Genomic DNA, 23,900 nt, shown 5'->3' with positions numbered 1-23,900 from the left:
ATGACAGTAATGTATACTATGTATACTATCTGTCTATAATTTAATACAAAGCATCACAACATTAGAAAGTTGTTTGACAGGGTAAACTGTTGAATGTCAAGAAGAATAAACTGAAAATCCTAGAAAACCTGTTTAATAAATGATTAGACAAATTCTTAGATAAATATAAATTACTCTCTGACAGTCAATATGGATTCAGATCAAAAAGATCAACATCTCTGGCATTAATCGAATCAGTTGAGGAGATTACAAATGCTATAGATCAGAAACAGTATGCAGCTGGATTATTTCAGGATCTCAAGAAAGCATTCGACACAATCAATCATGACATATTAATTAATAAACTGGAACGGTATGGGATAAAGGGGGTTGTACTGCACTGGGTGAAAAATTATTAAAGTGACAGGAAACAATTTGTGAAGCTGGGTGTCCGTTCCTCATCATGCTTGGACATTGCTTGCGGTGTTCCACAAGGCTCTGTACTGGGTCCAAAATTATTTATTATTTATATAAATGATATTTGTAAGGCATCTGATATATTAAAATTAGTATCATTTGCAGACGACACAAATATTTTTTGTTCTGGGGGGAATCTAAAGGAGCTGCTGGATACAATTACTTCAGAAATGTGCAAAATGAAAAAATGGTTTAACAGGAACAAACTTTCGCTAAATCTAAGTAAAACTAAAATAATCTTATTTGGGAATTCCCTTAGAAATGCACAAGTGCAGATTCATATAGATGGTGTGGAAATTGAAAGAGTACTTGAACAAAGTTTCTTGATGTGATTATAGATGATAAATTAAACTGGAAGTATGAATCATATACATAACAAATAACACATTTCAAGAAGTGTTTCAATTTTGAGTAAAGTAAAACAGATTCTGGACCACAAATCTCTCCATATTTACTATTGTTCCCTGATTGCACCGTATTTGCATTACTGTGCAGAGGTTTGGGGCAATACTTACAAATGTTCGCTATCATCAATCTTTATATTACAAAAAAGGGCCATAAGGATAATGCATAAAACTGGTTACTGAGATCATACAAATCCACTATTCTTAAAATCAAAAATTCTAAAATTCACAGATCTGGTTAATTTTCTCACTGCACAAATGATATATAAAGCAGTAAATAACCTGCTTCCTGACAGTATTCTAAAACTGTTTTCTAAAAGGGAACGGGGATACAATTTGAGGGGGGAATTAAATTTAAAACATCCTCGTATCCGTACAACATTAAAAAGTTTTTGCATCTCTGTGTGTGGAGTGAAGCTGTGGAACAGACTAAGTAAAGACATGAAGCAATGTCCAAGCATGGCTCAATTTAAAAAGTGGTTCAAGGATATGGTTTTTGCAGGGTACAGGGAGGAGGTAGATAGGTGTGTGCGGGTGCATGGGTATGTTGGTATGGGTATATATATCTGTAGGTTGTGTATCCTTTGAGGTGTTACTGGGGTTATTGAAAATGTGTATATGTGTGTATGTGTATATATGTATGGATAGATATATAATAAATAAATAAATAAATAAATAAATAAATAAAAATACACATGACATATAATGTAATTGCAAGGAGGTATTTCTGTAGTCTGTTGATTACTAGATAGTGGAAAAGGGGTGGGATTAAATAAGCGTATGCTTCTTCCTGCTCCTTTTTTAACATGAAAGTTATTTGTAGTTGTGGTTGCTCGTTTTCCTTTTGTTTTGCTTTGTTTGTTTGTCTCTTTTTAATTCTATGTTGTTGTACTTTTTCAACATGTTCAAAATAAAGATTCAATCAAATCAAATCAATCTTTCAAACCCAACGAGTTAACAATTCTCATACAGTTCTAATGACCGTTAAAGTTTGAGATTATGTTATTGAGGAACCTTTTTTTTTTTTTTCAGAAATGAAGTTAAACAGGAATACAGAAGGTTTTTCTAAGCAGAAGCTCGTCCAGCTTTGCAACTGTGTGTATATAATAGGAATTAAACTGTACTTAAAAAAGAAAAAAATGACTGGATTTACTCTGATCTGCAGTGATCACACCTGATGTCAGGTTTTAAAACCCAAGTAACTACTCCCACTATTATATATTATAGGAATAATTTAGTGTCATTACAGTACAGTTAGGATTGTAATTCAATTAGAATTTATTAATGAACATATTAATGTAATTGCACTTTTTATTGCAAACAAAGGGCATTAGATTGGAACATGCCCAAATATATAAGGAAATACAATTTACAAGCCAAAACAGAGTTTGTACAATTCCAGCAAGCCTTAACCTCAATTCTTCTTCAAAACAAACCGAACTTTCTTAGTCAAGCTTTCTTGTAATTTCTTTAAGTGGTCTCCAGGAATAGTTCTCCAGGCTTCTTTAATTGGCATTCAGAGCTCTTCTTCTTTTGCTTATTTGTTCTATTCTCTGTCGAGATGATCCCACACTGCTTAAGTAATGTTGAGGTTTAGGCTCTGGGGAGGCCAATCCCCGACAGATAGTCTTTCATTGTGTGTTTTTATATCCAGGTATGATTTTACTGCATTACTGTGTTTGCATTCATTGTCATGCTGAAAAATGAAGCTGCTGCCAATCAGATGCTTTCCAGATGGCACACACTCATTGTTGTACCTCTCTCCCGGACTTCTCCACATATATTGATGATTTGAACCGAAATTTTAAATTTGGATTTATCACTTTATAATTCTTATAAAGTGATGAATTACAAATTAAAAGAAAGTTTGGCTGCTTAAGACTTTTACACGATGTTGTATGTCATGTTTTTGTTACATGTTTGATGTTTAGTTGTTCAAATAAGTCAATAAACTTAAGATACTTTAAGCTAAATATAACCAATCACCAAGCAGCAGTACAGTTTTATATTACATATTTCTTTTGATGTTTGCTGTGAGTCACCAGTTAAGTTGCAGCAATCGATAAAGCCAAATTTGTATGTTCACTCTTGTCTCAGACTGTATTTCTTATCGTATCCTATACATGCCAACCGTTTGAGCCACTAACAGAGTGCAGCCTCTGGCTTCCTGATCTTTAAAAAGAGATCATAAGTCCTTCACTCTGACATGTCTTTGCTGTTTTTCAGAATAAATGGCAAAGAAAGAAAAACAATGTATTTATAGCACAAAGTTTCCTAACAATTGTCTAATTTCCTCAAGCATTTTGGGTGCTCATCAAAAGGGGCAGACTCACTGCCTGTCAAAAATAATAAATAATAAATTCTTGTCATATGGAGTCATTTGCATGTGAAAAGCCCCTTGTTGGTCACCAAAATGTTTCTCAAACACATCCCTCTTCCTCTCAATTTCTGTGAGATCATGCCCTAATGATGACCCTAGGCACACTTTTAATCACTATTTGCATTGCCCTTTTAAAAATTATTCCACTCCTCTGCACAATTTTAACCATAGAAACAGGAGAAGGATTTTTGTGATTAACTCCCTTATAGACGCAATCCTTTAGGGCCACGTCAGTTTTCTCTTTGACATTTGAGGCATTCAAAATAAGTGATGTGAAATTTTAAAGTGAGTTCACATGTGCTTATGGTGCATCGTGTAAAGCAAGTTTCCTTCTACAGCAATTTTTCTCGAGATTGATGAAACCAAAGTTGAGGTTTTACATGCAAGCCACTTTAAAAAAAAATGTCACTCACTCCCGCTCTTATAGATCTACATGAACTCTACGGTGAAAGAGACAGCAAAGCGAATTCAGAAAAAAAATCTTGACAATAGATACAGAATTTTTTTTTCTTTTTTGACAGAATTGCACTAACACTTACTCTTAGAAACACCTTTTCCAGTTTCACTCACCTATAAAATCCAACAGGTCACCAATGACTCGTCAAGGTTTAGGGTTACAGTTGGGTATTGTTTTAAAAGGCAGGTTTTTCTATATTAGAGGACGTTGAAATAAAAAAAATGTCATAGATTTTGCCATTACAGTTTCTCTGTGAAAAGCTTTTTTCCATTTCTGTAAAAACGCACACAGACCCCAAACCTTGCCCTTAACACTGAACGGATTCCCAGTAACCTGGTAGATGTTAAGGCATTATGTACACGCATAGGAGGCAGTTTCAGATAAACAGTATATAATACAGATCAGTGTTTCATCCTTTTTAATTTTAACATTTAGCATAAAACAACAGGATAAACTTTTTTTTTTTTACATCAGTTTCCTGTACTTGGATCCAAGAAATAGGTTTATGGTGCTGCAGCGCCACATTCATGTTTGAGTAATCTACAGTACATGCGAATAATAATGTAGCCTTCAAGGTTTATATATTTTCCCTTCATGGGCGATGTTATTAATAGCCTCATCTTTCTTGCTGCCTTAAATACAGGGTGAAATATTTTGACAAGTCCATAGCAAAGGGAGAGAGGTCCAGGCCAAAGAAACATTTGTTTGAATTAATCATTCGATTGTGAATTAACGGTAGGTTTACATCTCGCTGGACCTTTCTCTGTAACTCTGACATCACCTTGAGTCAGAATGTGCAATTGCTCCTGTAAGTCACATCTGTGTCTATTTAGGGAAAATCTTTACAGAGATAAATTATTTTTGAGCAATGAAGGATGAATCTCTTGTGTTTTCTTTGACCTTGTGAGCAAAATACAAAAAGTAGAGCAATCGATCTCTACCCTCTGAAGATACCACAATATTGTATTTTGGAATGAACAGCGGGGGGGAAAAAAAATAGAAGTGAAGCCAGATGAACAGCTGTATTGAGATAAACCGTCACCCCATATGCTGAGGGAAAACAATCTCAGCACATTACAGAGAGTGAAGATGAAAAAAATAAGCTTAATCAACTAACATTGATATTACTTCTGGCAATTAGGAGCATGCTGGTAATGATATGAGTTTTCAGCTGTAAATAATTATGCTGCCTGCGGGCCATGCTTTAATTCTCGGCTGTATCTATAAACAATAATCAAACCAACAGCAGCAGGCTAAAAGTTGGAGATTTGTGGTTTGCAGAGCAGCGGTTGAGGAGCAGCTTATTGGAACCCTGTGGTGATGCCAGTAGTCAGGGTCACCTTCAGGTGCTCTCTCATCTGTACACCAGCGCGCTGTTCTATTGATCAGCCGGGATGTTTCAACACAACAGATATACATATGCAGCTGCACAAAAAGCACATGTGAACGTATATGAAAGTTTGTGCAAAGACGTGCACATGAATGCATAGGTCCTCCTACCTATATATCGTGTGTATGCATGCTTTCTGTGCACACATGCATAAAGCTGGCATGCTTTACTCATTCTTCACATTAAACTTGTGCCATGTATGCAGGAAGATGCTTTCACCAGTGCAGACAAGTGAACACAAACAATATAGGGGATGTAAAAAAAACATGTGACACTGAATATAAGTTTGTATTAGAACTTAAACATATTAACATTTAGGTTATATTAATAGGATTTCCCTGGCAATGATTACAATAATACTAGGTTTAGGAAACTGACTCAGAACTTAATGTGCTTAACATGCTTGTTTACTCAGTGCTCCTGAAATTAATACCAGTTTTAAAAGAGCAACATAGGAAGAAAAACTTTAAATGCTAGAGTGAGACTTGACAGGTAACTTTTACTCACTGTCACACACGAAGCAGAAATCTGCTGATGTGTTGGGACTAAGATGAAGTGCATAATTAAGGAAACATATGAAAGCCAGCACCAGGCCTGAGATTAATTAGGTGTGTGTCAATACCCTCATCAATATCCGATTAGCTAATGACACATGGCCCAATGAAGGCTATTGATCTTCTTCAAGTATGCGGAGTTAATAGGTTGAAGCCCACACTCAAATGGAAAGCTGACAGAAAGCTGTAGAAACAGTTTCAATGTATTTGGGACACGGGGCCCTAAACACAGCAAAAATCTGAAATGTCCCTTCAGTCATAGACAGTCGGATCACATTCGCATAATGTGGCCTCGTGGGATTTCAGTGATTGCTGTGACCACAACTGAACTTACTCAGCTTTGCAAGAATTCCCATTCTTTTAGTGATAATTAAAAATGACCCAAAGGATCCCCCTCCCCAAAATGAAAAAAAAAAGACTCAATCTAGATTAATAGTGGTGGAATGGCCAACATCATAAGTTGGCCCTTTTATGATAATGATTGTAATGATAATAATGAACACTTGGATGAAGGATGAACAATCCCCTGTCCTGGAGTTGAATCCCTATACAGGTTAATTAGGTAAGATAACATCATTAGCCACTCTCATGCCTGCAAAGAGAATTAATTGGATAAGATGGAGATTTAGGTCTATATTTAATCGCATAAACGATCAATGACAGCTTAGGCAGAAAATGGGAGGTCCAAATCGGTGGGCATCTTATTTAGAATATATTTAACCAGCTTAATAAGCAAAAATAAAATTAAAAAATGTAAAAATCCCAGATGTTTGTAATATAGATCCTGTAAATACTGCTTTTGATTCAAACGTGCATTAATGATGCGTTGTTGTTCGTAGTTAACTTCTGATTGCTTTCGGCTTTGTTCATTAACCAAAGAAAGAGTGTGATACGGGTCCCCTGAATGAACTCAGAGTGTTCACAGCAGCTATCATAAACTTTTGATAAAACAAAACAGTGACTCCGTAGTGGCAAAAAACAAATGAGGGCTTTTCATTGCTGATACATATGAGCAATCTCTCTTCCTCAGTTGAAAAGGCCACCAATGGCCTGATGGCTTTGCAGTCATAAATAAAACAGAGGCTGACTGTTTGTTCTAAGGGAAGCATTAGTAGTTCATGATCTGTTTTAAGGAGACATTAGTGTTAATATGCCTTATGCCAAACATGAATGGGCCAATCCGCTGGGCATTTTGTGACTATCCTTCATAACAGCTGTAAAGCTTGCTTGGTTTTCTTTGGCTGAGAAATACATTTGTCTGCACTTTCCTTTAAATAATGCATGCGACTCGTGTGAATTGTCACATACTACATAATGGATGTTTACACAGCAGCACGAGCACTTTAACGTCAGTTTGGGAGGTTCACTGGAATCGACACTGAGCGATGACAAAAGGGGGAAGTTTCGTACTTTTGTTCAGGTGAAACTATATGTAAACATTTGTGTGAAGAAGCGCCATACCGCACTCCGCATTAATAATTCAGCCTTGTTGAGCAGTGATGCCATCTGTTAGATGAAACTATTGCACAGACCAGACTTTATCTTGCCAGCTTAATGGTGTTGGTCATGGGTTGCCACAAACTGTCAGAAATGTCCTTCCCCAAAATGTGAAATTGGATAACTCACAGTTCCTGCTTCTGTCATTCATGTCGTATTCATGACAATCATCTTGCCGCTCTCGAATAATGAATTGTGTGCTATCTTTCAAATATAAAAAGTTTAAAACCGGACGCGTGTACTTTCACCCAGTGAAAGTGAACATGAGGAGGTCATCTGACACCAAGTGTAAGGGCTTGCTGTTAGGACCTGCGTCACTATCGCCTTGGCGACTGAGGTGTAGCTAACCATAAAGAGGGAGGATTCTGACTTCACAAGGTAACATACCTCTTAATCCTAAGTAATAACAATATCTATGTATTCAGTTACTGTTATGGTGTGCTAGTTATTTGCAAAAGTTTGGCTTAATAATCCATTCAGATCAAATTACATAGTTTAGTGAAAAGCCTTCTTACCTGCTTTTAATTTACCTGAAGAGGAGCAGTTTGACAGAACTCAGAAAAAGGGATTGTTTCTTATGTTACTATAAATTTATAAAATGCAAAGAGCACATTTAAAGTAAATATGCATGCAAAATGTTAAAAAGCCTGGCCCCTTTTTTGACTCTTATTGTCAGCCGTGTGAACTGTGTGTTTTGGGGGAGACTGACGGTTGTCAAAGAACAAGAAAAGGCTTCTGTCTGCAAGCAAATAAAATATTCTTTGGTGCGCGATGCCCTGTCTCTTTGTGACTATTGAATTACAGCCCCGATCCGTGTTTGTGGAAACGGAAAAAAAAAATGTCAGGGAAGATTTCAGGTCACACCATGCCTCAAAAAAAGGGGAAGTGCCTTGTCTACTGCAAACACTGATCCCACTGTCATTCTGGATTAGGGGCTGATTGAGCTTAGCTGACTAGATGACAGAGGAGATGGTCTTTCTCAGGGCAAAAGAAGTAGATGGAAAAAGGTTGCAGGTCAAATATAGTGACATTCCTGAGGAACAATGCACACACTTGCGGTATTTTTAATCAGTAGATCCATTGTTCATATTAGTGCTGTCACTATTTTAGACGTCTAGGGTAAAGCACAAGCTCCTTATTTAATATATTCAGTGTTTGAATTTATGCGAATAAAGTTTAACTCTTAAAAGGTTTTGAGAGAAAACCTTTAAAATGCTGCTTTGTGTGGAAAGGTCCAGAAAAAGTCGTGAAAAAGTTCTTTAAAAGCCGAAACATTTTCAGTTCCAAAATTTTAAACAGCAATCAATCGACGGCAGCGTTGTCTTTTTAAACTCTGAACCGAGCTGCTTGTTCCCACCATTTTGCTGTGATTGAACAGTTTTGTGGTGTGCAGGTCAAAAACAAATGCAATTGCAGGAAACCGTATATAGATCATTTAGCTGCACCCTGGCTCGTGTCGGCAGAGTGTGTTTGCATGGGTGTATTGCTCAGTAAACACATGAGTTAAATTAACACAGCAGAGAACTCCAAACTTCTTGTCTTTTTTTTGGATTGATACTAGCAAAAAAGTCCAGAAAGTGCATTAAACTTCCTGGACTTTTGGGGGTTTGTTGTGCAGTGCTGTAATATATTCACATATGGCTGTTGACGGAAAGCAGAAAAGTGAGCCAGTCCTTTATATGGTTAACAAGAGTACTGGCAATCTCAGTATTTGGCAGGGAGTGTTCAGTTTTAACTACTAATGGACTTATTTTTCTCACAGCATCACAATTTTACAGCCTGTGTAAAACGTTTGCACACACACACACACATGCAAACACACAATGCCAGAAAAACAGTTCACCAAATTAAAAACAGGAATGTTAGGGTGTCTTTAATTCAATAAAATACACATGTACAGGAAATGCTACAAAGCACCTCTTTATCTAAAAGTATTATCCTTCTTCTGGTGATAAGCACCATTAGACACAAATAGATGCAGCTGGAAATGTAGCTGAAAAGTTTTACTCTCCACAGTTGTTTACGCGATCGCGTTTTCCTTTCCTTTTTCTTTTTCTCTTTTTTTGTGGGCCGTGATAAGGTGCATGGATATCCTGTGGTCTTTGCCTAGTTAATGTGCGCGGACCGCACACTGGCTCCGCTTTCACTGAGTTATTACGTCGAGTGTAATTTGAAACAATTACAAAAACACTGGCCCACTTGTTACAACACTCATTTTCCCCCACATATACAAACCACAGATTCAATAGCTTTACATGTTTTTCAATCACACCCAGTGGAGCAGTGTTCAGTGTGAAAAAGTATAGCATTTCATCCTAGCTCGCATGGTATGGGATAATCTTTCACATTTTGCCTGGGGTTTGTTTTGCTATTTCAGCAGAAACTTGTGCAAGCCATGTGAATTACCATAGGAAAAGACGATAAAAATACCAAATGATATTGTATCAGATGTAAATGAATAAACACTTTGAATAATCAAGGCAAATAATTTGTTATCTGTGATAATAAATGGTGTTTAGTGTCCTACATTCTCTGAGATGCATTGCAGAGATAACGGTTTTAAGCACACAAGCAAGAGGAGAGTGTGTAATGCTGTGTGTGCTGCACTAAAGGCTTTCGTACGCACATTCAAATAAACCTTTTTTTGATTTATAGCTCTAATAATATAGGCGTGCTTTAAATTAAGAGGCAAATTTAAAGTTTGAAATTAAGTCAATAGCAGCATCTCTTTGTGCTTTTTATTTATTTTTAGTTTTTCATGAGCCTCGGTTTAACTTTATTTTTTTTCCACCATTTTTCACACATTCTGTTTTTTTTAGGCCTGGTCTAAGTTCAGAAATCAGGGTCAGCCAGTGATGATCTTTTGCAGTTTGTGGAGATGGACACCTTTGGCAGTGTGAGTACAGTTTCACTTCTGGCCCTCATAACAGTGTGACTGAACACAGCGAGGTCAAATCCTTGTACCTCCAGCTCTCCCTCTCTCAAGGTGCTGGAGCAGCCTGACCATTGACATTTAGCATTCCTCTGTGCTGCCTCTGGGTTTTCAATGGGGGGGGGGGACTGAGAGATGCAGAGGCCAGTGCCTGGTTCTCAAGGGTAAAAACAAAAAGGCTCTTGAAAATCCCGAGGAGTTCCCATGATCCTAGGAAAGACCTTGATCCGACCTGTGTTAGATTTCCATTCCATGGATTAGGACAAAAAGAGCATATTTGGCTCATATTTACTGGCATTATTTTTGGTATTTGTTTTGTATTTTTCCCTGGATTTTGGAATTGCAGCATTTAGACAACTTATCTAAAAATTTGGCAACAATAAGAATTTACAGATTCTCTGCAGTTTATGTTTTCACATCCATTCAGAATTCATGCCCTTCAATGACATTTCTAAGTCGGTACAAAAGCTTGTAGTGACATTTTATGGTAGAAAGTTTTCAAAGTCATTTTTCAAGGTTTTTTCCAGCAACATACATAATCTGTTAGCATCAAAGGAGCACACATGCATAAATAATTGACTAATTCACTTAAAGGGGGCCAGCGTAGATTAATTAAGCTTGAATACTAATTATGTTTTCTGTCTACACCAACTGACGCGGTTGTTGTTTAGAAGAAACTGTTTGGTGGGTCACAATTACCATGCACATATAAGGCTGCTCTATAAATTGAGACGGTTTCACATTTTAAGGGTAGAATTAGTTTTGTATGCTTTTGAAACCAAATGCTAACCTTATCTACACTCATTTAAATAGAGATGCTTTGTAGATGTTTTAATTATTCTTATGACATTTTATCAATATAACCATTTTTATTATGTGGATAGATAAAAAGAGACTTTGTCAACATGAAAACAAAAGTGGTCATTGATTTAGCAAGGCTCAACTTTTGCGTGTCACATCGTTTTATTGCGTGGAGTTATGATGTGTAGTCGCACATATATGTATATTAATGACTTTACTCGCTGTGTGTTTCATGCCCTTGGATTCAAACTGTGTTGATCAAGACAAATAAGAAATTATTTTTAGGTACAAGTTGGAGCTCAGTGAAGACACAAAACACATTATGGGATCTCTGTGTAAACTCTTGTCACTTCCAGAATCACTCTTGTCCCTGAATCCTTTGCCTAGTGCGCAGGGTGCTTGTCTGGAAATGGTAGCTTTAAGTAGCTCAATGAAGACAAGGTTTTGCTGTCTACTCTCCCCTGGCAAGCAGCGCGCAGGGACAGAGGAAGACAGCTCAAAGCTGGGGCCTTGTTTACAGCTGTGTGGGGAAGAAAACAGGCAGACGTAAATGAGGGTTGACGGTTTCATGAAGCACAATTGGTTGATGGCAGATTCAATGTGACTGTTCTGAACTGGGCGATGATCCGTACAGTATGCAAAATTCACTTTCTAGCTGGTCTGTGCCCACCAGCCCCTAGCAGCGAGCGGTCTTCCCCAAGCCCTTCTAGCTATGCCTTTGAATGCAACAAGAACTGAACAAGGCATTGTTGTGCTCAATTCCTTTTGACAACAATCACATTTAAAAAGAAAGAAAGGGAAAAAAGTCACGATTCTCCTTTTTTGTCACCCGTTGTAAATGATTTTTTTCCCATGTTGGCTGCAAAGTAAGCATTTGGTGTGCTTCACAGTGAAATGAGGTGGAGTGGGTGGATTTAAAGGGGCATATGTAGATGCCTTCAGATGGGAAGAGAATGGGCCTGTTGTGCTGTGCTACTATTTACAGTATGGCTGTTGTGAATGGTATAATACATCCAAATTTCTTGGCGTGTAATTTTGGTGGGGCTCCAAAAGTTTAACACATGTTTGTGCAAAGTCACAGAAAACAGCAGAAACTTTGGCTTGGGCTGTTTTTCACATTTCCCAGTGTACTGCATAGCAAGTCCTGCACCTGACCAATTAGTTGGCTTCTTTGTTTTTAAATTAGTCCTTTCTTAGCTTCCATGACAGAGAGTTTTACATGGCAGGATGTGCACCCAGAGCACTGAGTCTGGGGCTACCATATAGAGTCTAGGCTCTTTACTTGGTTACCTTATATTCAAATTGACACTTTTATTTGCAGGGCATGAAGCTATCACACTATGTACAGTTAGAAACATGGGAACTTCAGAGTAAATCAGAGTAATACAAAATATGCTTTGAGGACAACCAGTGTAAAGACAAAGAAAGAAAAACAGAACAGTCCGAAAAAAACCCTTCATGTTATGTGCTTAAAATGTAAAGTCTGCTATAAATTATGAAGTAAATGATATTGCAGATATTTCTAATTAGGCTGTTAGCATAAAGGGTGGCTTCATCTTAAACGTCCACTCTTCAGATGGTTTGTGGTTCAATCCCCAGCCACATGCCACAGTGTCCTTGGGAGAAACATTGAACAATAATAGCAAACACCTGTGTTGAAAGGACTTATATATGCAGACTACTAAAGATTATTTTTCTAGTCTGAAAATCAATCACAGTAGCAAACAAATTTGAAATGTTTCTAATCACAGTATGTGTTGTTAAAAGGCTGAACAACAAGCTTTTAGTGTCAAGGGGGGAAAATGTAGTGTGGATGGACATTATTTTATATTTAGTCATTAAGGATTTCCGAATTGGCTCTGAGGTTCCAATAACAATCAGCATTTTAATACCATATAAAGAATGCAAATACCATTTAGCTTATTCAAATCACTACTTTAGTTTACAGGATAATATTATTTAAGTTGTCTGGTGTACAAATGAGGAGTGTGTGTGTTTTTATTAGCAAAAAAAGAACTGTCTGATTAATTTTCTTCTAATTGTTGCAGGGAATGTCGATAATTTGAGTATGCACCTGAACATTAGTGCAGAAAGTTCTGTAAATTGTTCACTGAAATGTAAAAAAAAATAAAAATCAGAGAGAGAGAGAAGAAGAAGAAGAAGAAAATGAAACAAACGACATGGAGACATCTTCACCAATGCCAAATTTGTCTCTCATTTTTGTATGTGCAACTCAGAGAAAATGATTGGTACCCAGTCGAAAAGAAAATGGTTTTTAAATAAGTTACAATTAGATAAGCATTAATCTCAGTGGTATAAATGAATGTCTTGCTGTAGGGCTTGTTGAATGTAAAAACAGATTTACAAAAACTCCTCTTACCAGATTGGTCTGGAAGTAGTCCTCTGCTATTTTAATTGCTCTGTCATTTAGAGTCGAAATAAGCCCTCCCCACCCATTCTGCCCCTTGATTTTTCCTTTGAAATTAAATATTGTATACAAATACATGCTGTTCATGGGCATGAGCACAGTTCATCACTGAAATCTGCATAAAATGATGCTTAAAAAGCTCCATACGCTCTGAGCAACAAAGCTCTTTTATATGGCGCATTCTTATGTAAACATATCAATAACAAAAACAACTACTTATGCTTTTTACCTCGGCTTTCTTATTGTTCTGCTTGTCCGCAGAAATGAGAGAAATGTGGGAGTGCGGGGTTTGTTCCACATACTCTTGATTTCAAAGAAACCCATACTTTCTCTCTTATAGCCCCTCTTCTTTTTTCTTTCCACTTCATACCAGTGAAGACCACCTACAACTCCAAGTCGGAATAGTGTTCACTTAGCCTGTCTTTGTATTCCCCCTGCCGCCATTTATATTAAATTTGCGGCATCTTCAAGAATAAGTCCTTCATCAAAAATCTGTCTTTACCAAATGCAGGAGACCTGACATGATGTTATTTAAACACCACTTCTCTCCCTCCTTTGAGGGTTTTTAGGTTGAGTTCATGTGAATGGAAGTAATGAGAAGTGTGCCTGGATTTCCATACTCATTTGCACACCGAGACGGTGTACTCTCATGCAGCTTGTGCAGAAAAAAAGAAAGAAAGAAAGAAAATGCATAATTTTCCAGGCGCGAGTGTTGTTGCCCATTCTTTTTAGAAACAAGGAGGGAGTATTTTAATGTGACCTTCATTACACATTCATGTCAACTTTTCTTATCTATTTATGATTAAATTCTTTTCCACTCCTGTTGTTCAATTAGTGCTTGACCCCTTTAGCGGCGATGTAAATTAAATGACATTTCAGTGTCGTCCCATATTTAAAATACTGCGTTAGTTGCGGATCATAAATGATGATCTTCATTCTGCAGCTAATTTATTCATTTAACAATTTCCCTCCAGAAGTTACAGCAGAAGGCTCTGCAGCAACCTAAGCAGAAGAAATCCAAGTCGGCTGAATTTCTGATGGGTGAGTCCTGCTTGATGAGTTATTGCTCATAATTTGTGTAAGGATTAATTAACTAATTACAGACAAATGGCTTTGGGCTAAATTTTGCTCTTGCTTGTCAGGGCGCAATTTGTAATTATTTTAATCATTTCTTCTTCTCCTCTTTTTTTTCTCCTCCTCCTGCAAGATTCTGATTTAATTTTAACCTAATTGTGTTTTAGCATCATTCGAGGAGGATGCGCTTGAACATTTTGGGGCAGTCAAAGAGCCGATAGAATTCTGTTGTTTATAAATATGCCTTGTTTTTTTCTTTTTTCTCTTAATGACTCACTTTGATGTAAGTGTTGTCCCGGCCCTGCGTGTCATTGTATTTTCATTTATGTTTCTATTTATTCTGTCAGGGAGAGAAGCGAGAGCTAATGTGGTGGGCACTGAAAACCCAGCCTTTGATGGAGAAAGAAGCACCGAGCGTTCCATTCCTCTGGTTTGGCTCGGGAGAGAAATTCGAGGTGACAGGCCAGATAGCACCCTTGCAGCTCACCAAAAAAAAATGGAGCCGCGAGCCCCTGCCAAAGAAAGAGGTGAAGCTTCATTCTTCATTAGCCTCAAATTTGTTGACAGTAGATGTGTTCCTGATCTAACCTTTCTCTCACTGCCTCTTTCCTTCTCTCAGTCTGTAGCTTTCCATTTGGGGGGCCCTTGGTCCCTGCATTCCAAAGCAAGCGTGTCCTAACAAGCAACTCTCGTATAACTTCTTCCTTCGCTGGAGAACGCTACAGTAGTGGGTGTTCTATCTCTATCTAGAAGTACCCTCGACACAATCAGCCTTGACTCCCACTCTCGGCTACATGCCTTGTGGTGGGCTGGAGTCATAGGAGAGTGCATTTACATACGCTACTACGCTATCGAGCCGATCCGCTGTCTGTGTGGTGTACTCACAACGCCCCCAAAACACAGCTTAAGGCCAATCAGGCATACGAATATGCCCCCTTATAATTCAGTATGTCAGAGAGAACTCTTGAGGAATGGGATGGTAAATTAGGATGTGTTCGAGGTTGTGAGTGTGCCAGTTTTCTCGGGGATGAGTCACATGTTAGATTCTTGATTTAATATGGTTTATTTTGCGTTTGCTGTGTATGGCTAGTAATTATTATCTATTTTGTCATTATTTTTTATGCACAAGAGGCAGAGCAAATCCTGGGTGGAAAATAAAGTTCATTCTCAAGTTGCTCTGGAAAAGCAATCATCTTTTTTCTTCTCTCCCACCATCGGCTCGCATTTGGTGTGAATTAAACACTGTCAATATCCATTATAAGGATTTGCAAGGTAGGTGACCAAATCCGGAATCAGAGAGCGAGCCCCATCCGTTCAGAGAGGAGCGTTACATCTGACTGCCAGTAACTCAGAGTAGCGCTGCAATTGGACAAGGGAAGCCTGCTTTGATGGACTGCCTCCATTTTTACATGGACTTGATTAGGAAGGCAATTTATGGTTGCTGAAACACTGCAAATAAATAAAATTGAACATGCACTGAAGAATTTATAGGCTCTGAATCCACAAACTATGAATCAGTAGCACGCAATAAGCACTTCTGACTTGTGTGCCTTTACTGGAAGATCCAAACAGAAAATGTTCCATGTTTGTGACACTTTGGCCTTTTCCAGACTCTTTCATTATCTCTTGGTCTCTGCTAACAGTATCTCTGGCTGCCAAGAAGTGCTAGTTACAGATATTGTGCATGTAAGAACAGATAATTGAAATTTTCATTAGAGAGATGAATTGGAGGGCAGCCAGACTATTTAAGTAAATCACAGCTATGATTCAAAAGGCGATTCACGAAGCTACTACCATTATGCAAATTTGTATTTGAAAAAAGGGTTTCATAACCTCAGAGCTATTTGCGGAGAAATTGTTCAAACTCTCTGCTAACAATGTACCGGGATTTAACATGTGAATTTCACAGTCAATTTATGACACCATTGAAGAGTCATGTAGCAGCGTGACTCTTAATAAGTATTTCAGTCTGAGTGTTTAAGTTGGAGTATGAAAGAGCAGGAAAACCTCATGCAGATATTTTACAAGAACACAAAAGAATTTCTGTGGAATCTTTTGGGGGGTAGTGGCCGAGTGGCCAGTGGTCCTTTTATGCAAACAAACTCGCATTTTTACGCAACCAATCACTGAAGCCCTCAGACTTCTATAAACGCGCCTTGTGTGGAATATATAACATGACTTAATCCATTTTTTCCCCCACAATCTGAGAAATACAAGTCAAGTAATTTAGATTGGAGCAAAATATTCGAGGCTTGCAATGATAATGATTCCAGGGGTTAAAAAAAAAAGCTGTAGGTGGGGTGTACCTTTAATAGAAAGTGCCCCTGAGCCAACTGATTCCCATAAACTCTGTGGAGCAGACTTGATACCCATAGGTCAGTGATTGCTAATAAGAAGTCAATGAGACATGGGCTCAAGTTATTTTCCTTTGGATCTGCTCCCCCAAACTTGCCTCCTTCTCTAGGCCGCTGACCTCGGAGTATTTAGCTGGTATTGTCTTTGAAATTCCAGGTACTTTTGGGCTTGTAGACTTTCTCATTAGTTCCTTTTGAACATGGAAAACATATGGCAGTCATATTTAAGAGATTGCTTGCCATGACCTTTTGCAGCATGCTAATTAGGCCCCAGAGCACCGCAGGCCGTGGAGAGGTGCACTGAGAAACCCAGGAGTCTTTTTCCCAGTTCTTTCTCTGCGCCTCTGAACTCCTGTCTCATCTCGGCTCTGCCTTATCTAGTAGCAGCCACTACCACTGCCCTTCGACAGTGTGGGTTTCAAAATTAACATTTTGCTTCATGTGCTTCTAATAACCACTAACCTGAACCTGTACAACTCCCTCCTTCCCCTCCCTTACCACCCCGCCAACTCCCAATCCCTCTTTCTCTCATTCGCTTTCCTCGTCGTGCACTTTCCACAGGAAATGAACGTGCGCAAAATTACTTTGACCCGTCGTCGACGAGGCAGACGGACTCGGGCATTGCAGGACGACTGGGGTCAGCGCTGAAGATGAGCTAGAATTAAGTATGCCATTCTCTGTCATAATGGTTCTCCTCGGTTCATTAAAGAGGGGTGAGAGAGATCACTAGTAACAGGCTGCCATCCGTGATGCCACGGCGGTCTATGTAAATACACCAAGTGATGGCATCACTAGATTGGCTACCCAAGTCGTTGTCATTGATGAAGGTCATGTATCATTGGTCAGTTTTCATTTCACCGTGGCATTTTCTCTCATCACAAATGACACGTGCAGAGCCATATCAGGAGTTTGCAGCCCCCTCCTAAAGTAGGCCTATTAAAGGCGAGCTCTTGGGAGCCAAGTAATATGCATGTTATAATGAAACCTGGCTATTAATGGAGAAGGCATTTCACCTGTATCTTTTGGATATCACTGCCGTGTAATATCAAAGGATCCACCAAATCAAATCTCATCACATGATGACAGGCCAGCTAACAGGCATGTTAATGCTCCCATTTCATTACCCCTCTACATACACTTGATTTTCACCCTTCCCCACGACTAATTTGCACGTTAAGATGCAGTTTAGATTGAGTTGGCTGATAAGTAGAAAGTAATTATTAAAGCACACAAAAAGAAATATATTTCTTTTTTTGGCACCATTCAAATATACTTGTTTGGATTTACAGAAACTTTCACCGCTGATGAAAAGAAACTGTATGAAAGAATAACTGCGTTGCTGGATGACGAAGACGCCTTCATTGACTTACCTGGTATGTATCCTCTATTAGTTATACTACAGTGCCATAGTGATTTGTGGGTCCTTGATTTATTGTGATATTTAGCCAAATTTTATCCAGTTTTGCACATTTAACCTATGTGTATCACTTAAACTAGTTTGCATGTATTTGCTTGTATTGTTGGTTTAAATCATTGGTATAATTCACAGACATGCTGGTTAGTGCAGATAGTGCAGAAGCACTAAATTTGTTTTCAGACTTTAGAGATACATCTTTCTGTTAACTTCCATCTGTATTAAAATATCATTAAAAACACAATTTTGTGACCAAGAATGTCATATTTTCTTGTGTGTTCTACTTTCTAATGTTAAATGTAAATAACAGAAACCATCCACCCAAAAATATGATGCTGTATTTCCCACTAACACTAAAAGCAGCACTACCATAGAACAAAGAGTAAACTAGAAAGGGACGCTCACCAGCAGACGGTGCTTTCCAAGCAACCCTATTGTCTCACAGTAGTCGTGCCTTTTCTCATTAGCTCAGTTTCATTTAAATATGTAGCCATCCAGGCAATACTGAGATGGTTTAAGCTTAGCATTGTTCTGGGTGAAGACAGTCATACCAGATCCTGTTGACATGACGCACATCTCTCTTGTAATTCCAGCGCACAAGTGATGGGTTTAGGCCCGCTTCAACACGGTAGAATTTAGCAGGCTTGTATTATTTCCTATTGTTTTGGATTTAGCTGTACCACCGAGATTAGCAACCCCATCCATTGTTTTGGAATGTTCATGAAATCCCACAGAGAAAGTAAAGACTCTTGGATTAAGAGTTGCTTCATGCAATAGGCTGAGAGAAAGGGAAGGAAAGACAGGAAAACACAGAGAGAGAGAGAGAGAGAGAGCTTGTACTTCTGTACTGTCCAACACTACTGCCAGTTAGCACTTTACTGAGCTACAATAGACTTCAAGACAATGACCTTATGCAGTTGTATGGATGCCTCCCACCGGTGTAGGCTTCAAGTGTTTTTTGCAGAGGGCTCAGAGTATGTCAGTCCTGATCCTGACATTTTGTGACTGCTTCTCAGGCTTTTGTTTTGGCTTTTACAGCCTGTCACAAAGCACCATACACATTTCACAAGAAAGAACCTGAATAAAACAAAACATTAATGAAATGGACAGTGGCCAGTGTTGGAGCTTTTTTTCTTTCCTTTTTTAAGAAAAAAAAAATCCTGGAGAAGTCTTGTCTGTCTGCCTTGGATCTTCAGCTCTTCTTCTTTTTTATCTTGATGAATTCCTTTGCTTTGGCTTGGAGATGAAAGACCACAAAACTGGTATTCTGGTTTTCTGTAAGGCGTTAGGCGTCGCTATCAGCCTCTATGTGAAAAGCATTAAGCAGTTTTAACAGATTTGGCTCTTGCACACGTTGGACTGCACACGTTGAATATAGAGATTGTTGAAGAATACATCACATTTCTACCAATCAGCCAGTACAGCAAAACTGAAACAGAAACAGCGAGCATGATAAGCTACTGCAAACAATGCCTCTCTTCATTCAGTAATGGTTTTTAGGTTACTAACTTAAAACTACTTTGCATATGGTTTTTTCAGTTTAGAGGCTTGGTCCCATTTCAGTCTGGGCATGTTAGATTAGCCTAGGCTGTAGAATGCCTTTTACTGAAATAGAGCAATTTGATGAAATGTGCTATATTCAGTGATTCATCCTATTTAAAAAAATAAATAAATAAATAACTAAAAAAGATATTTTTGTACACCTCTTATAATAAAAAACTGACATTATAGGATTCAGCATTTCTTTTTTGTTCCTTCTCTAAACAAAAGTCCTGCCTCAGTATAGTTTTAAGCCAAACGTGTGGATGTGTGAATTGAATATGATGCTTTTTGACTGTTCACCATTGTGTTTTTGTACAAACTTCCACTTCAGTACATCATACTGTTTGCAAACATACACATATCTATCAGTTTGTGCCTGTTTCTGGTTGTGCTAAATATGCTCATCCATCAGTATGTGAATGCATGTTCCAGTGTTTACGAGTGGAAATCCGTGTGCGTGTATGTGTTTGTGTATGTCTGGTTGTGTGTGTGTCTGCACATGCCCACTGATGCGAATCTCTCCAGGTACGCTGCTAGCCTCCAGGGATGAGGAGGTGTTGGAGGTGAAGGCGGGTGATCTGGTGCTTCAGCGGCGACTGCTGCTCCACAGTGGTGGTGATGCCTCGGGCTCCAGGCCCTCCCAGGCCCATACCATTGCCAAAACCCAGGCTGAGGGTAGTACTGAGCTGGGAGGAGAGGCTGGACTCGAAGCAAGGAGGATGGTAATGGGCAGAGAGAGCACTGTAAAAAGTAATGCTATCCTTTTATTCGTTTTAATGTTGATTGATCCTATACATATATACATAGTACTATTTTATAGCACTAAATTAAACGGATTATCTAATTAAAACAAATATATATTGGAGAGCAGAAAATGTCTCATAAAATCAAAGTTAAAGGTAACATGATATTATTTCAGCATTGCAAAATTAATTAATTCATTTCATGGTTGCACGATTGGATCAATGATGCAATGGGAGACTTGACATAATATTCAAAGAATCATGCATGCTTTGGTAATCTTGTAGTTTTGTTAAATATTAGAATGCTTTTGCTGCCTCTGTAATATTTCTTGCAGTGAGGACAGCTGAGGAGGTGATCCCCCACTACACCCAGCAGCTGAAGGAGCGTGCGCGGCCTGACATGATCATGCTTGGCAGCCTTTCACTGCAGCAGGTCAGCGCTACAAAGAGGAATATCTGTGTCATCATCCCATATTCACCAGCACATCAGCCATGTCCATTATGCTGTGTACCAGTGGCTTGGCTAATGGACATAGAGTCTGTGCCTGTGTGCATGTACGTCTATCTGTTTTTTGTCTCTTCACATGCCTGTTTGCAAAGTGAGTAACTTCCTTGGCTTAATTTTCTTCTTCTCATTTTCCATTTTTCTTCTTTTCTATGTTGTCCCAAACCTTCCCCCCCCCCCCCCTCCCTTCTCAATCCATTTCATTTTCTTGGAAGATGGTCTCAGCTGAATGCACTCATGTTTCTTTTGAACAGCGGGCATTCAAGGTACTTCAGAGGTTAGATTACTCATTCATCCTTGACTCCAAATTAGAACATGGATTTTAAATCGATATTCTATTCTACATATGATAAGCTCAAACCATTAATTTATTTGATTTATGCAGACTCTCTTCTTCTCTCTTTCCACTTTGTTGTGCATTATTATGCATATTTGTTTCTAACAGATGCTGAATTTCCTCGGTGCTTTACAAGTCTCACGGTCTTTTCAGGAAAAAAAATAAAAGATCATGACTACTTTTCATTTTCCAACTGAAGATTTTCTGAACTAGCTTTAAGATCTGAAGCTTCGTTCAAAACAAGTGCTTGCATTCGATCAGACAGAAGAGAAATGGGAGTGGATAGAAGAACAGCAGGTTCTCATTGTGTAGGCAAATCTAGGTTCCAAAGAAACACATTAATGCATATGTAAACACAGGAATGCAGGACTTCCATCCACTGTATTTTTAGTTCTAATCCCATTTGAAAAGAGAGGAGAGAGAGTATCAAGTTACATGAATAGAAAGTAAATGTAACCGGGAAACAAAATACTCAACAATGAATTACTGTCACTTCGAAGTCACAGCAACAGTTGACTCATCTTCCCTCACTGGATAATCAGCGGCATCTACTGTGTACTGTATCAGTAGTGGGATCGGTGTTATCTTATTCGACAATAATATGTATGCGCTCTCCTACTGTTTCCACTCCCACCTCCCATTGAAAGCACATTATCCACCAGAGATTTCACATCTATTTTAAAAATAATAGCGTTTTTCTTCTTTCTCTATTCTGCCGCACAAAGCCACTGCAGTGCGAGACATTGTCACTTAGCAGTGTCAATGTGTCTGAATGGGGAGTGTGAATGTGCTGACTGAATGTAAAAACCGGCAGAAATACTCATCAAACGCTACATGTCTTTAGGGTCTGGCTCGGTATCGATTGCCTGCAGATTGCATTACAGTTGCTCCTTGTGCTTAATTCTGCCATTATGGTGCACTGCACTGTTTCACAAAGCTGCATCCAAAAGAACGCGTGCATCTGATTTTGAACATGTTTTCAGCAAGTGGCTCAGAATGGACCCCCGAAGAGAAGCGAGTGGGCAAAGAGAAAGAAAAGACTAATGGCTTTCTTCACTGGTGATTTTAAGGTAAATGATCATGTATTGTATAGTGCAGAGCAGAGATGTTGCTGTTTTGCTACATATGAGAACACAACATATCCACTTTAAATTAAAGGAGCCCGGTTCGCAAAGAGACCGCGATGAGGCAGTGAGACCACAACCCATGATTAACACACTGCTTCCGTGGTAAAGTCCAGCCCATTTCATATTTCTTTCCATATGTAAAATTTATGTCACATGACTGTAATCATTAATTGTGTTAAAAGCATTTGTATTCCCACTGACGTTCGGGAAGGAATGTAATTTATGTGTCCCCTGCATGGCTTCTCTTGTCGGCAGACATTGCGTTGTGGGTACTATGGCTCCAGGGCACAGAAATCTGTCCATGTCACTGGGCTCGGAGGTGCATCAATTCTTGGTCCATCCGTTTTATTCAGAGATCACACATCACATCTTGAAGCGAGAGCCCCAAAGGCAATCAGCTTAGCATGTTTAAGTTTTAAGTAATTACGGACTACCGCGCCGGCTGACACGATAAAATCAAGACACCACTGTACACATCAGCATCTCGTCTCACACCGGGTTGTATTATGGGTGGGTGGCAGTCGGACACCAGCCCTGTCAGATGAATGTGGTTTGGAGTTTAGCGAGATGACCTCCTCTCGACAGCCTTGAACCCTGTAAATTCCCTCTGATATCAATGGTGGGTGGCTATTAGACATGGGAGACTTTCTATGCATCACCTAGGGCTACATCTGCCTGAAATTGAATGAGAAATTATTTCACTTTCTCTCTTTCTCTCTCTCTCTCTCTCTATGCCTGTGAAAGAAAAAAAATTAAAGAGCAGAGACACGGAGCTGACTTGTGGTTTTTGTAACAAATGTGTAATTCATTTGTTTCCACTGTTTCTAATTTAATGGAGGTTGAGTAATTGCATTAGGAAGCACATTGTGCCTTGTTGTGAACTGATGAAAGCACATGTAATACTTTTGATAGGCAAACAGAGAGGAGGGAGTGAAGGAGAGAAAGAAAAGAAAGAGTGCTCGCCTTTGATGCGCAGCATTTATTTGCTGAATTATCCTCCCTTTTACAAGCATCTTATCCCCAGTCACAGGCAGGCCAGGGCCCTTGTGATATTGCTTTATTTTGAGGAATTAAGAGAGGTGGCGAGGAGACAGAGCGAAGCAACCGCTTATTACATTACCACTGATAAGATTGAAAGGCAGAGAGAAGAAAAAGAGGAGGGGGAGAGAAAGACAGAGAGAGCGAGAGACAGTGGAAAGTGTTTTGTTGTGGCGTTATTAGATTGAGCCGCTGTTGGCTACAGAGTGGAACAACAGAGGGTCCAAAATGCAGGTGGCTGTTAACAGGGTTAGCCTCTTGTGTTTGTGCGCGCCGCATACAAGTGTGTGTTTGTGCACGTAGCAGCGGCGACATCGAAAGCCCGTCACTCAGAGCGTTGGGGGAAGGCCAAGAAGAAGCGATGGCCAAATACAGCCAGATGACAGAGCTCCCAGAATCCTCCTCTGCAGCATCACGGCCCCTGTGGCAGGTAAGATCTGTTAGAGCGAGCCACACATTCACCGAGG

The 23,900-nt window shown here is 39.0% G+C and overlaps 1 protein-coding gene and 1 long non-coding RNA gene across 2 annotated transcripts in view; both read left to right on the top strand.

The window, feature by feature from the left end:
• The first annotated feature begins 119 nt into the window (after positions 1-119).
• Positions 120-1,787, top strand: LOC146511230 (uncharacterized). Its single transcript, XR_014876065.1, has 2 exons — positions 120-774; positions 869-1,787. It is a non-coding gene; the product is annotated as an uncharacterized LOC146511230 (long non-coding RNA).
• An 8,229-nt stretch (positions 1,788-10,016) lies between these two features.
• ofcc1 (orofacial cleft 1 candidate 1) overlaps positions 10,017-23,900 on the top strand; it is a 79,841-nt gene continuing 65,957 nt past the window's right edge. The window contains 11 exon segments of the mRNA XM_085173612.1: positions 10,017-10,034; positions 14,274-14,340; positions 14,721-14,900; positions 17,289-17,342; positions 17,345-17,392; positions 18,017-18,100; positions 20,209-20,433; positions 20,762-20,859; positions 22,252-22,338; positions 22,427-22,497; positions 23,737-23,863. Of these exon segments, the coding sequence (XP_085029738.1) occupies positions 10,017-10,034; positions 14,274-14,340; positions 14,721-14,900; positions 17,289-17,342; positions 17,345-17,392; positions 18,017-18,100; positions 20,209-20,433; positions 20,762-20,859; positions 22,252-22,338; positions 22,427-22,497; positions 23,737-23,863 (1,059 nt within the window).

The sequence above is a fragment of the Neolamprologus multifasciatus genome, chromosome 9 (genome assembly GCF_963576455.1).
Source record: "Neolamprologus multifasciatus chromosome 9, fNeoMul1.2, whole genome shotgun sequence".
Taxonomy (NCBI): Eukaryota; Metazoa; Chordata; class Actinopteri; order Cichliformes; family Cichlidae; genus Neolamprologus; species Neolamprologus multifasciatus.
This window is presented reverse-complemented; position numbering and strand designations above follow the sequence as displayed.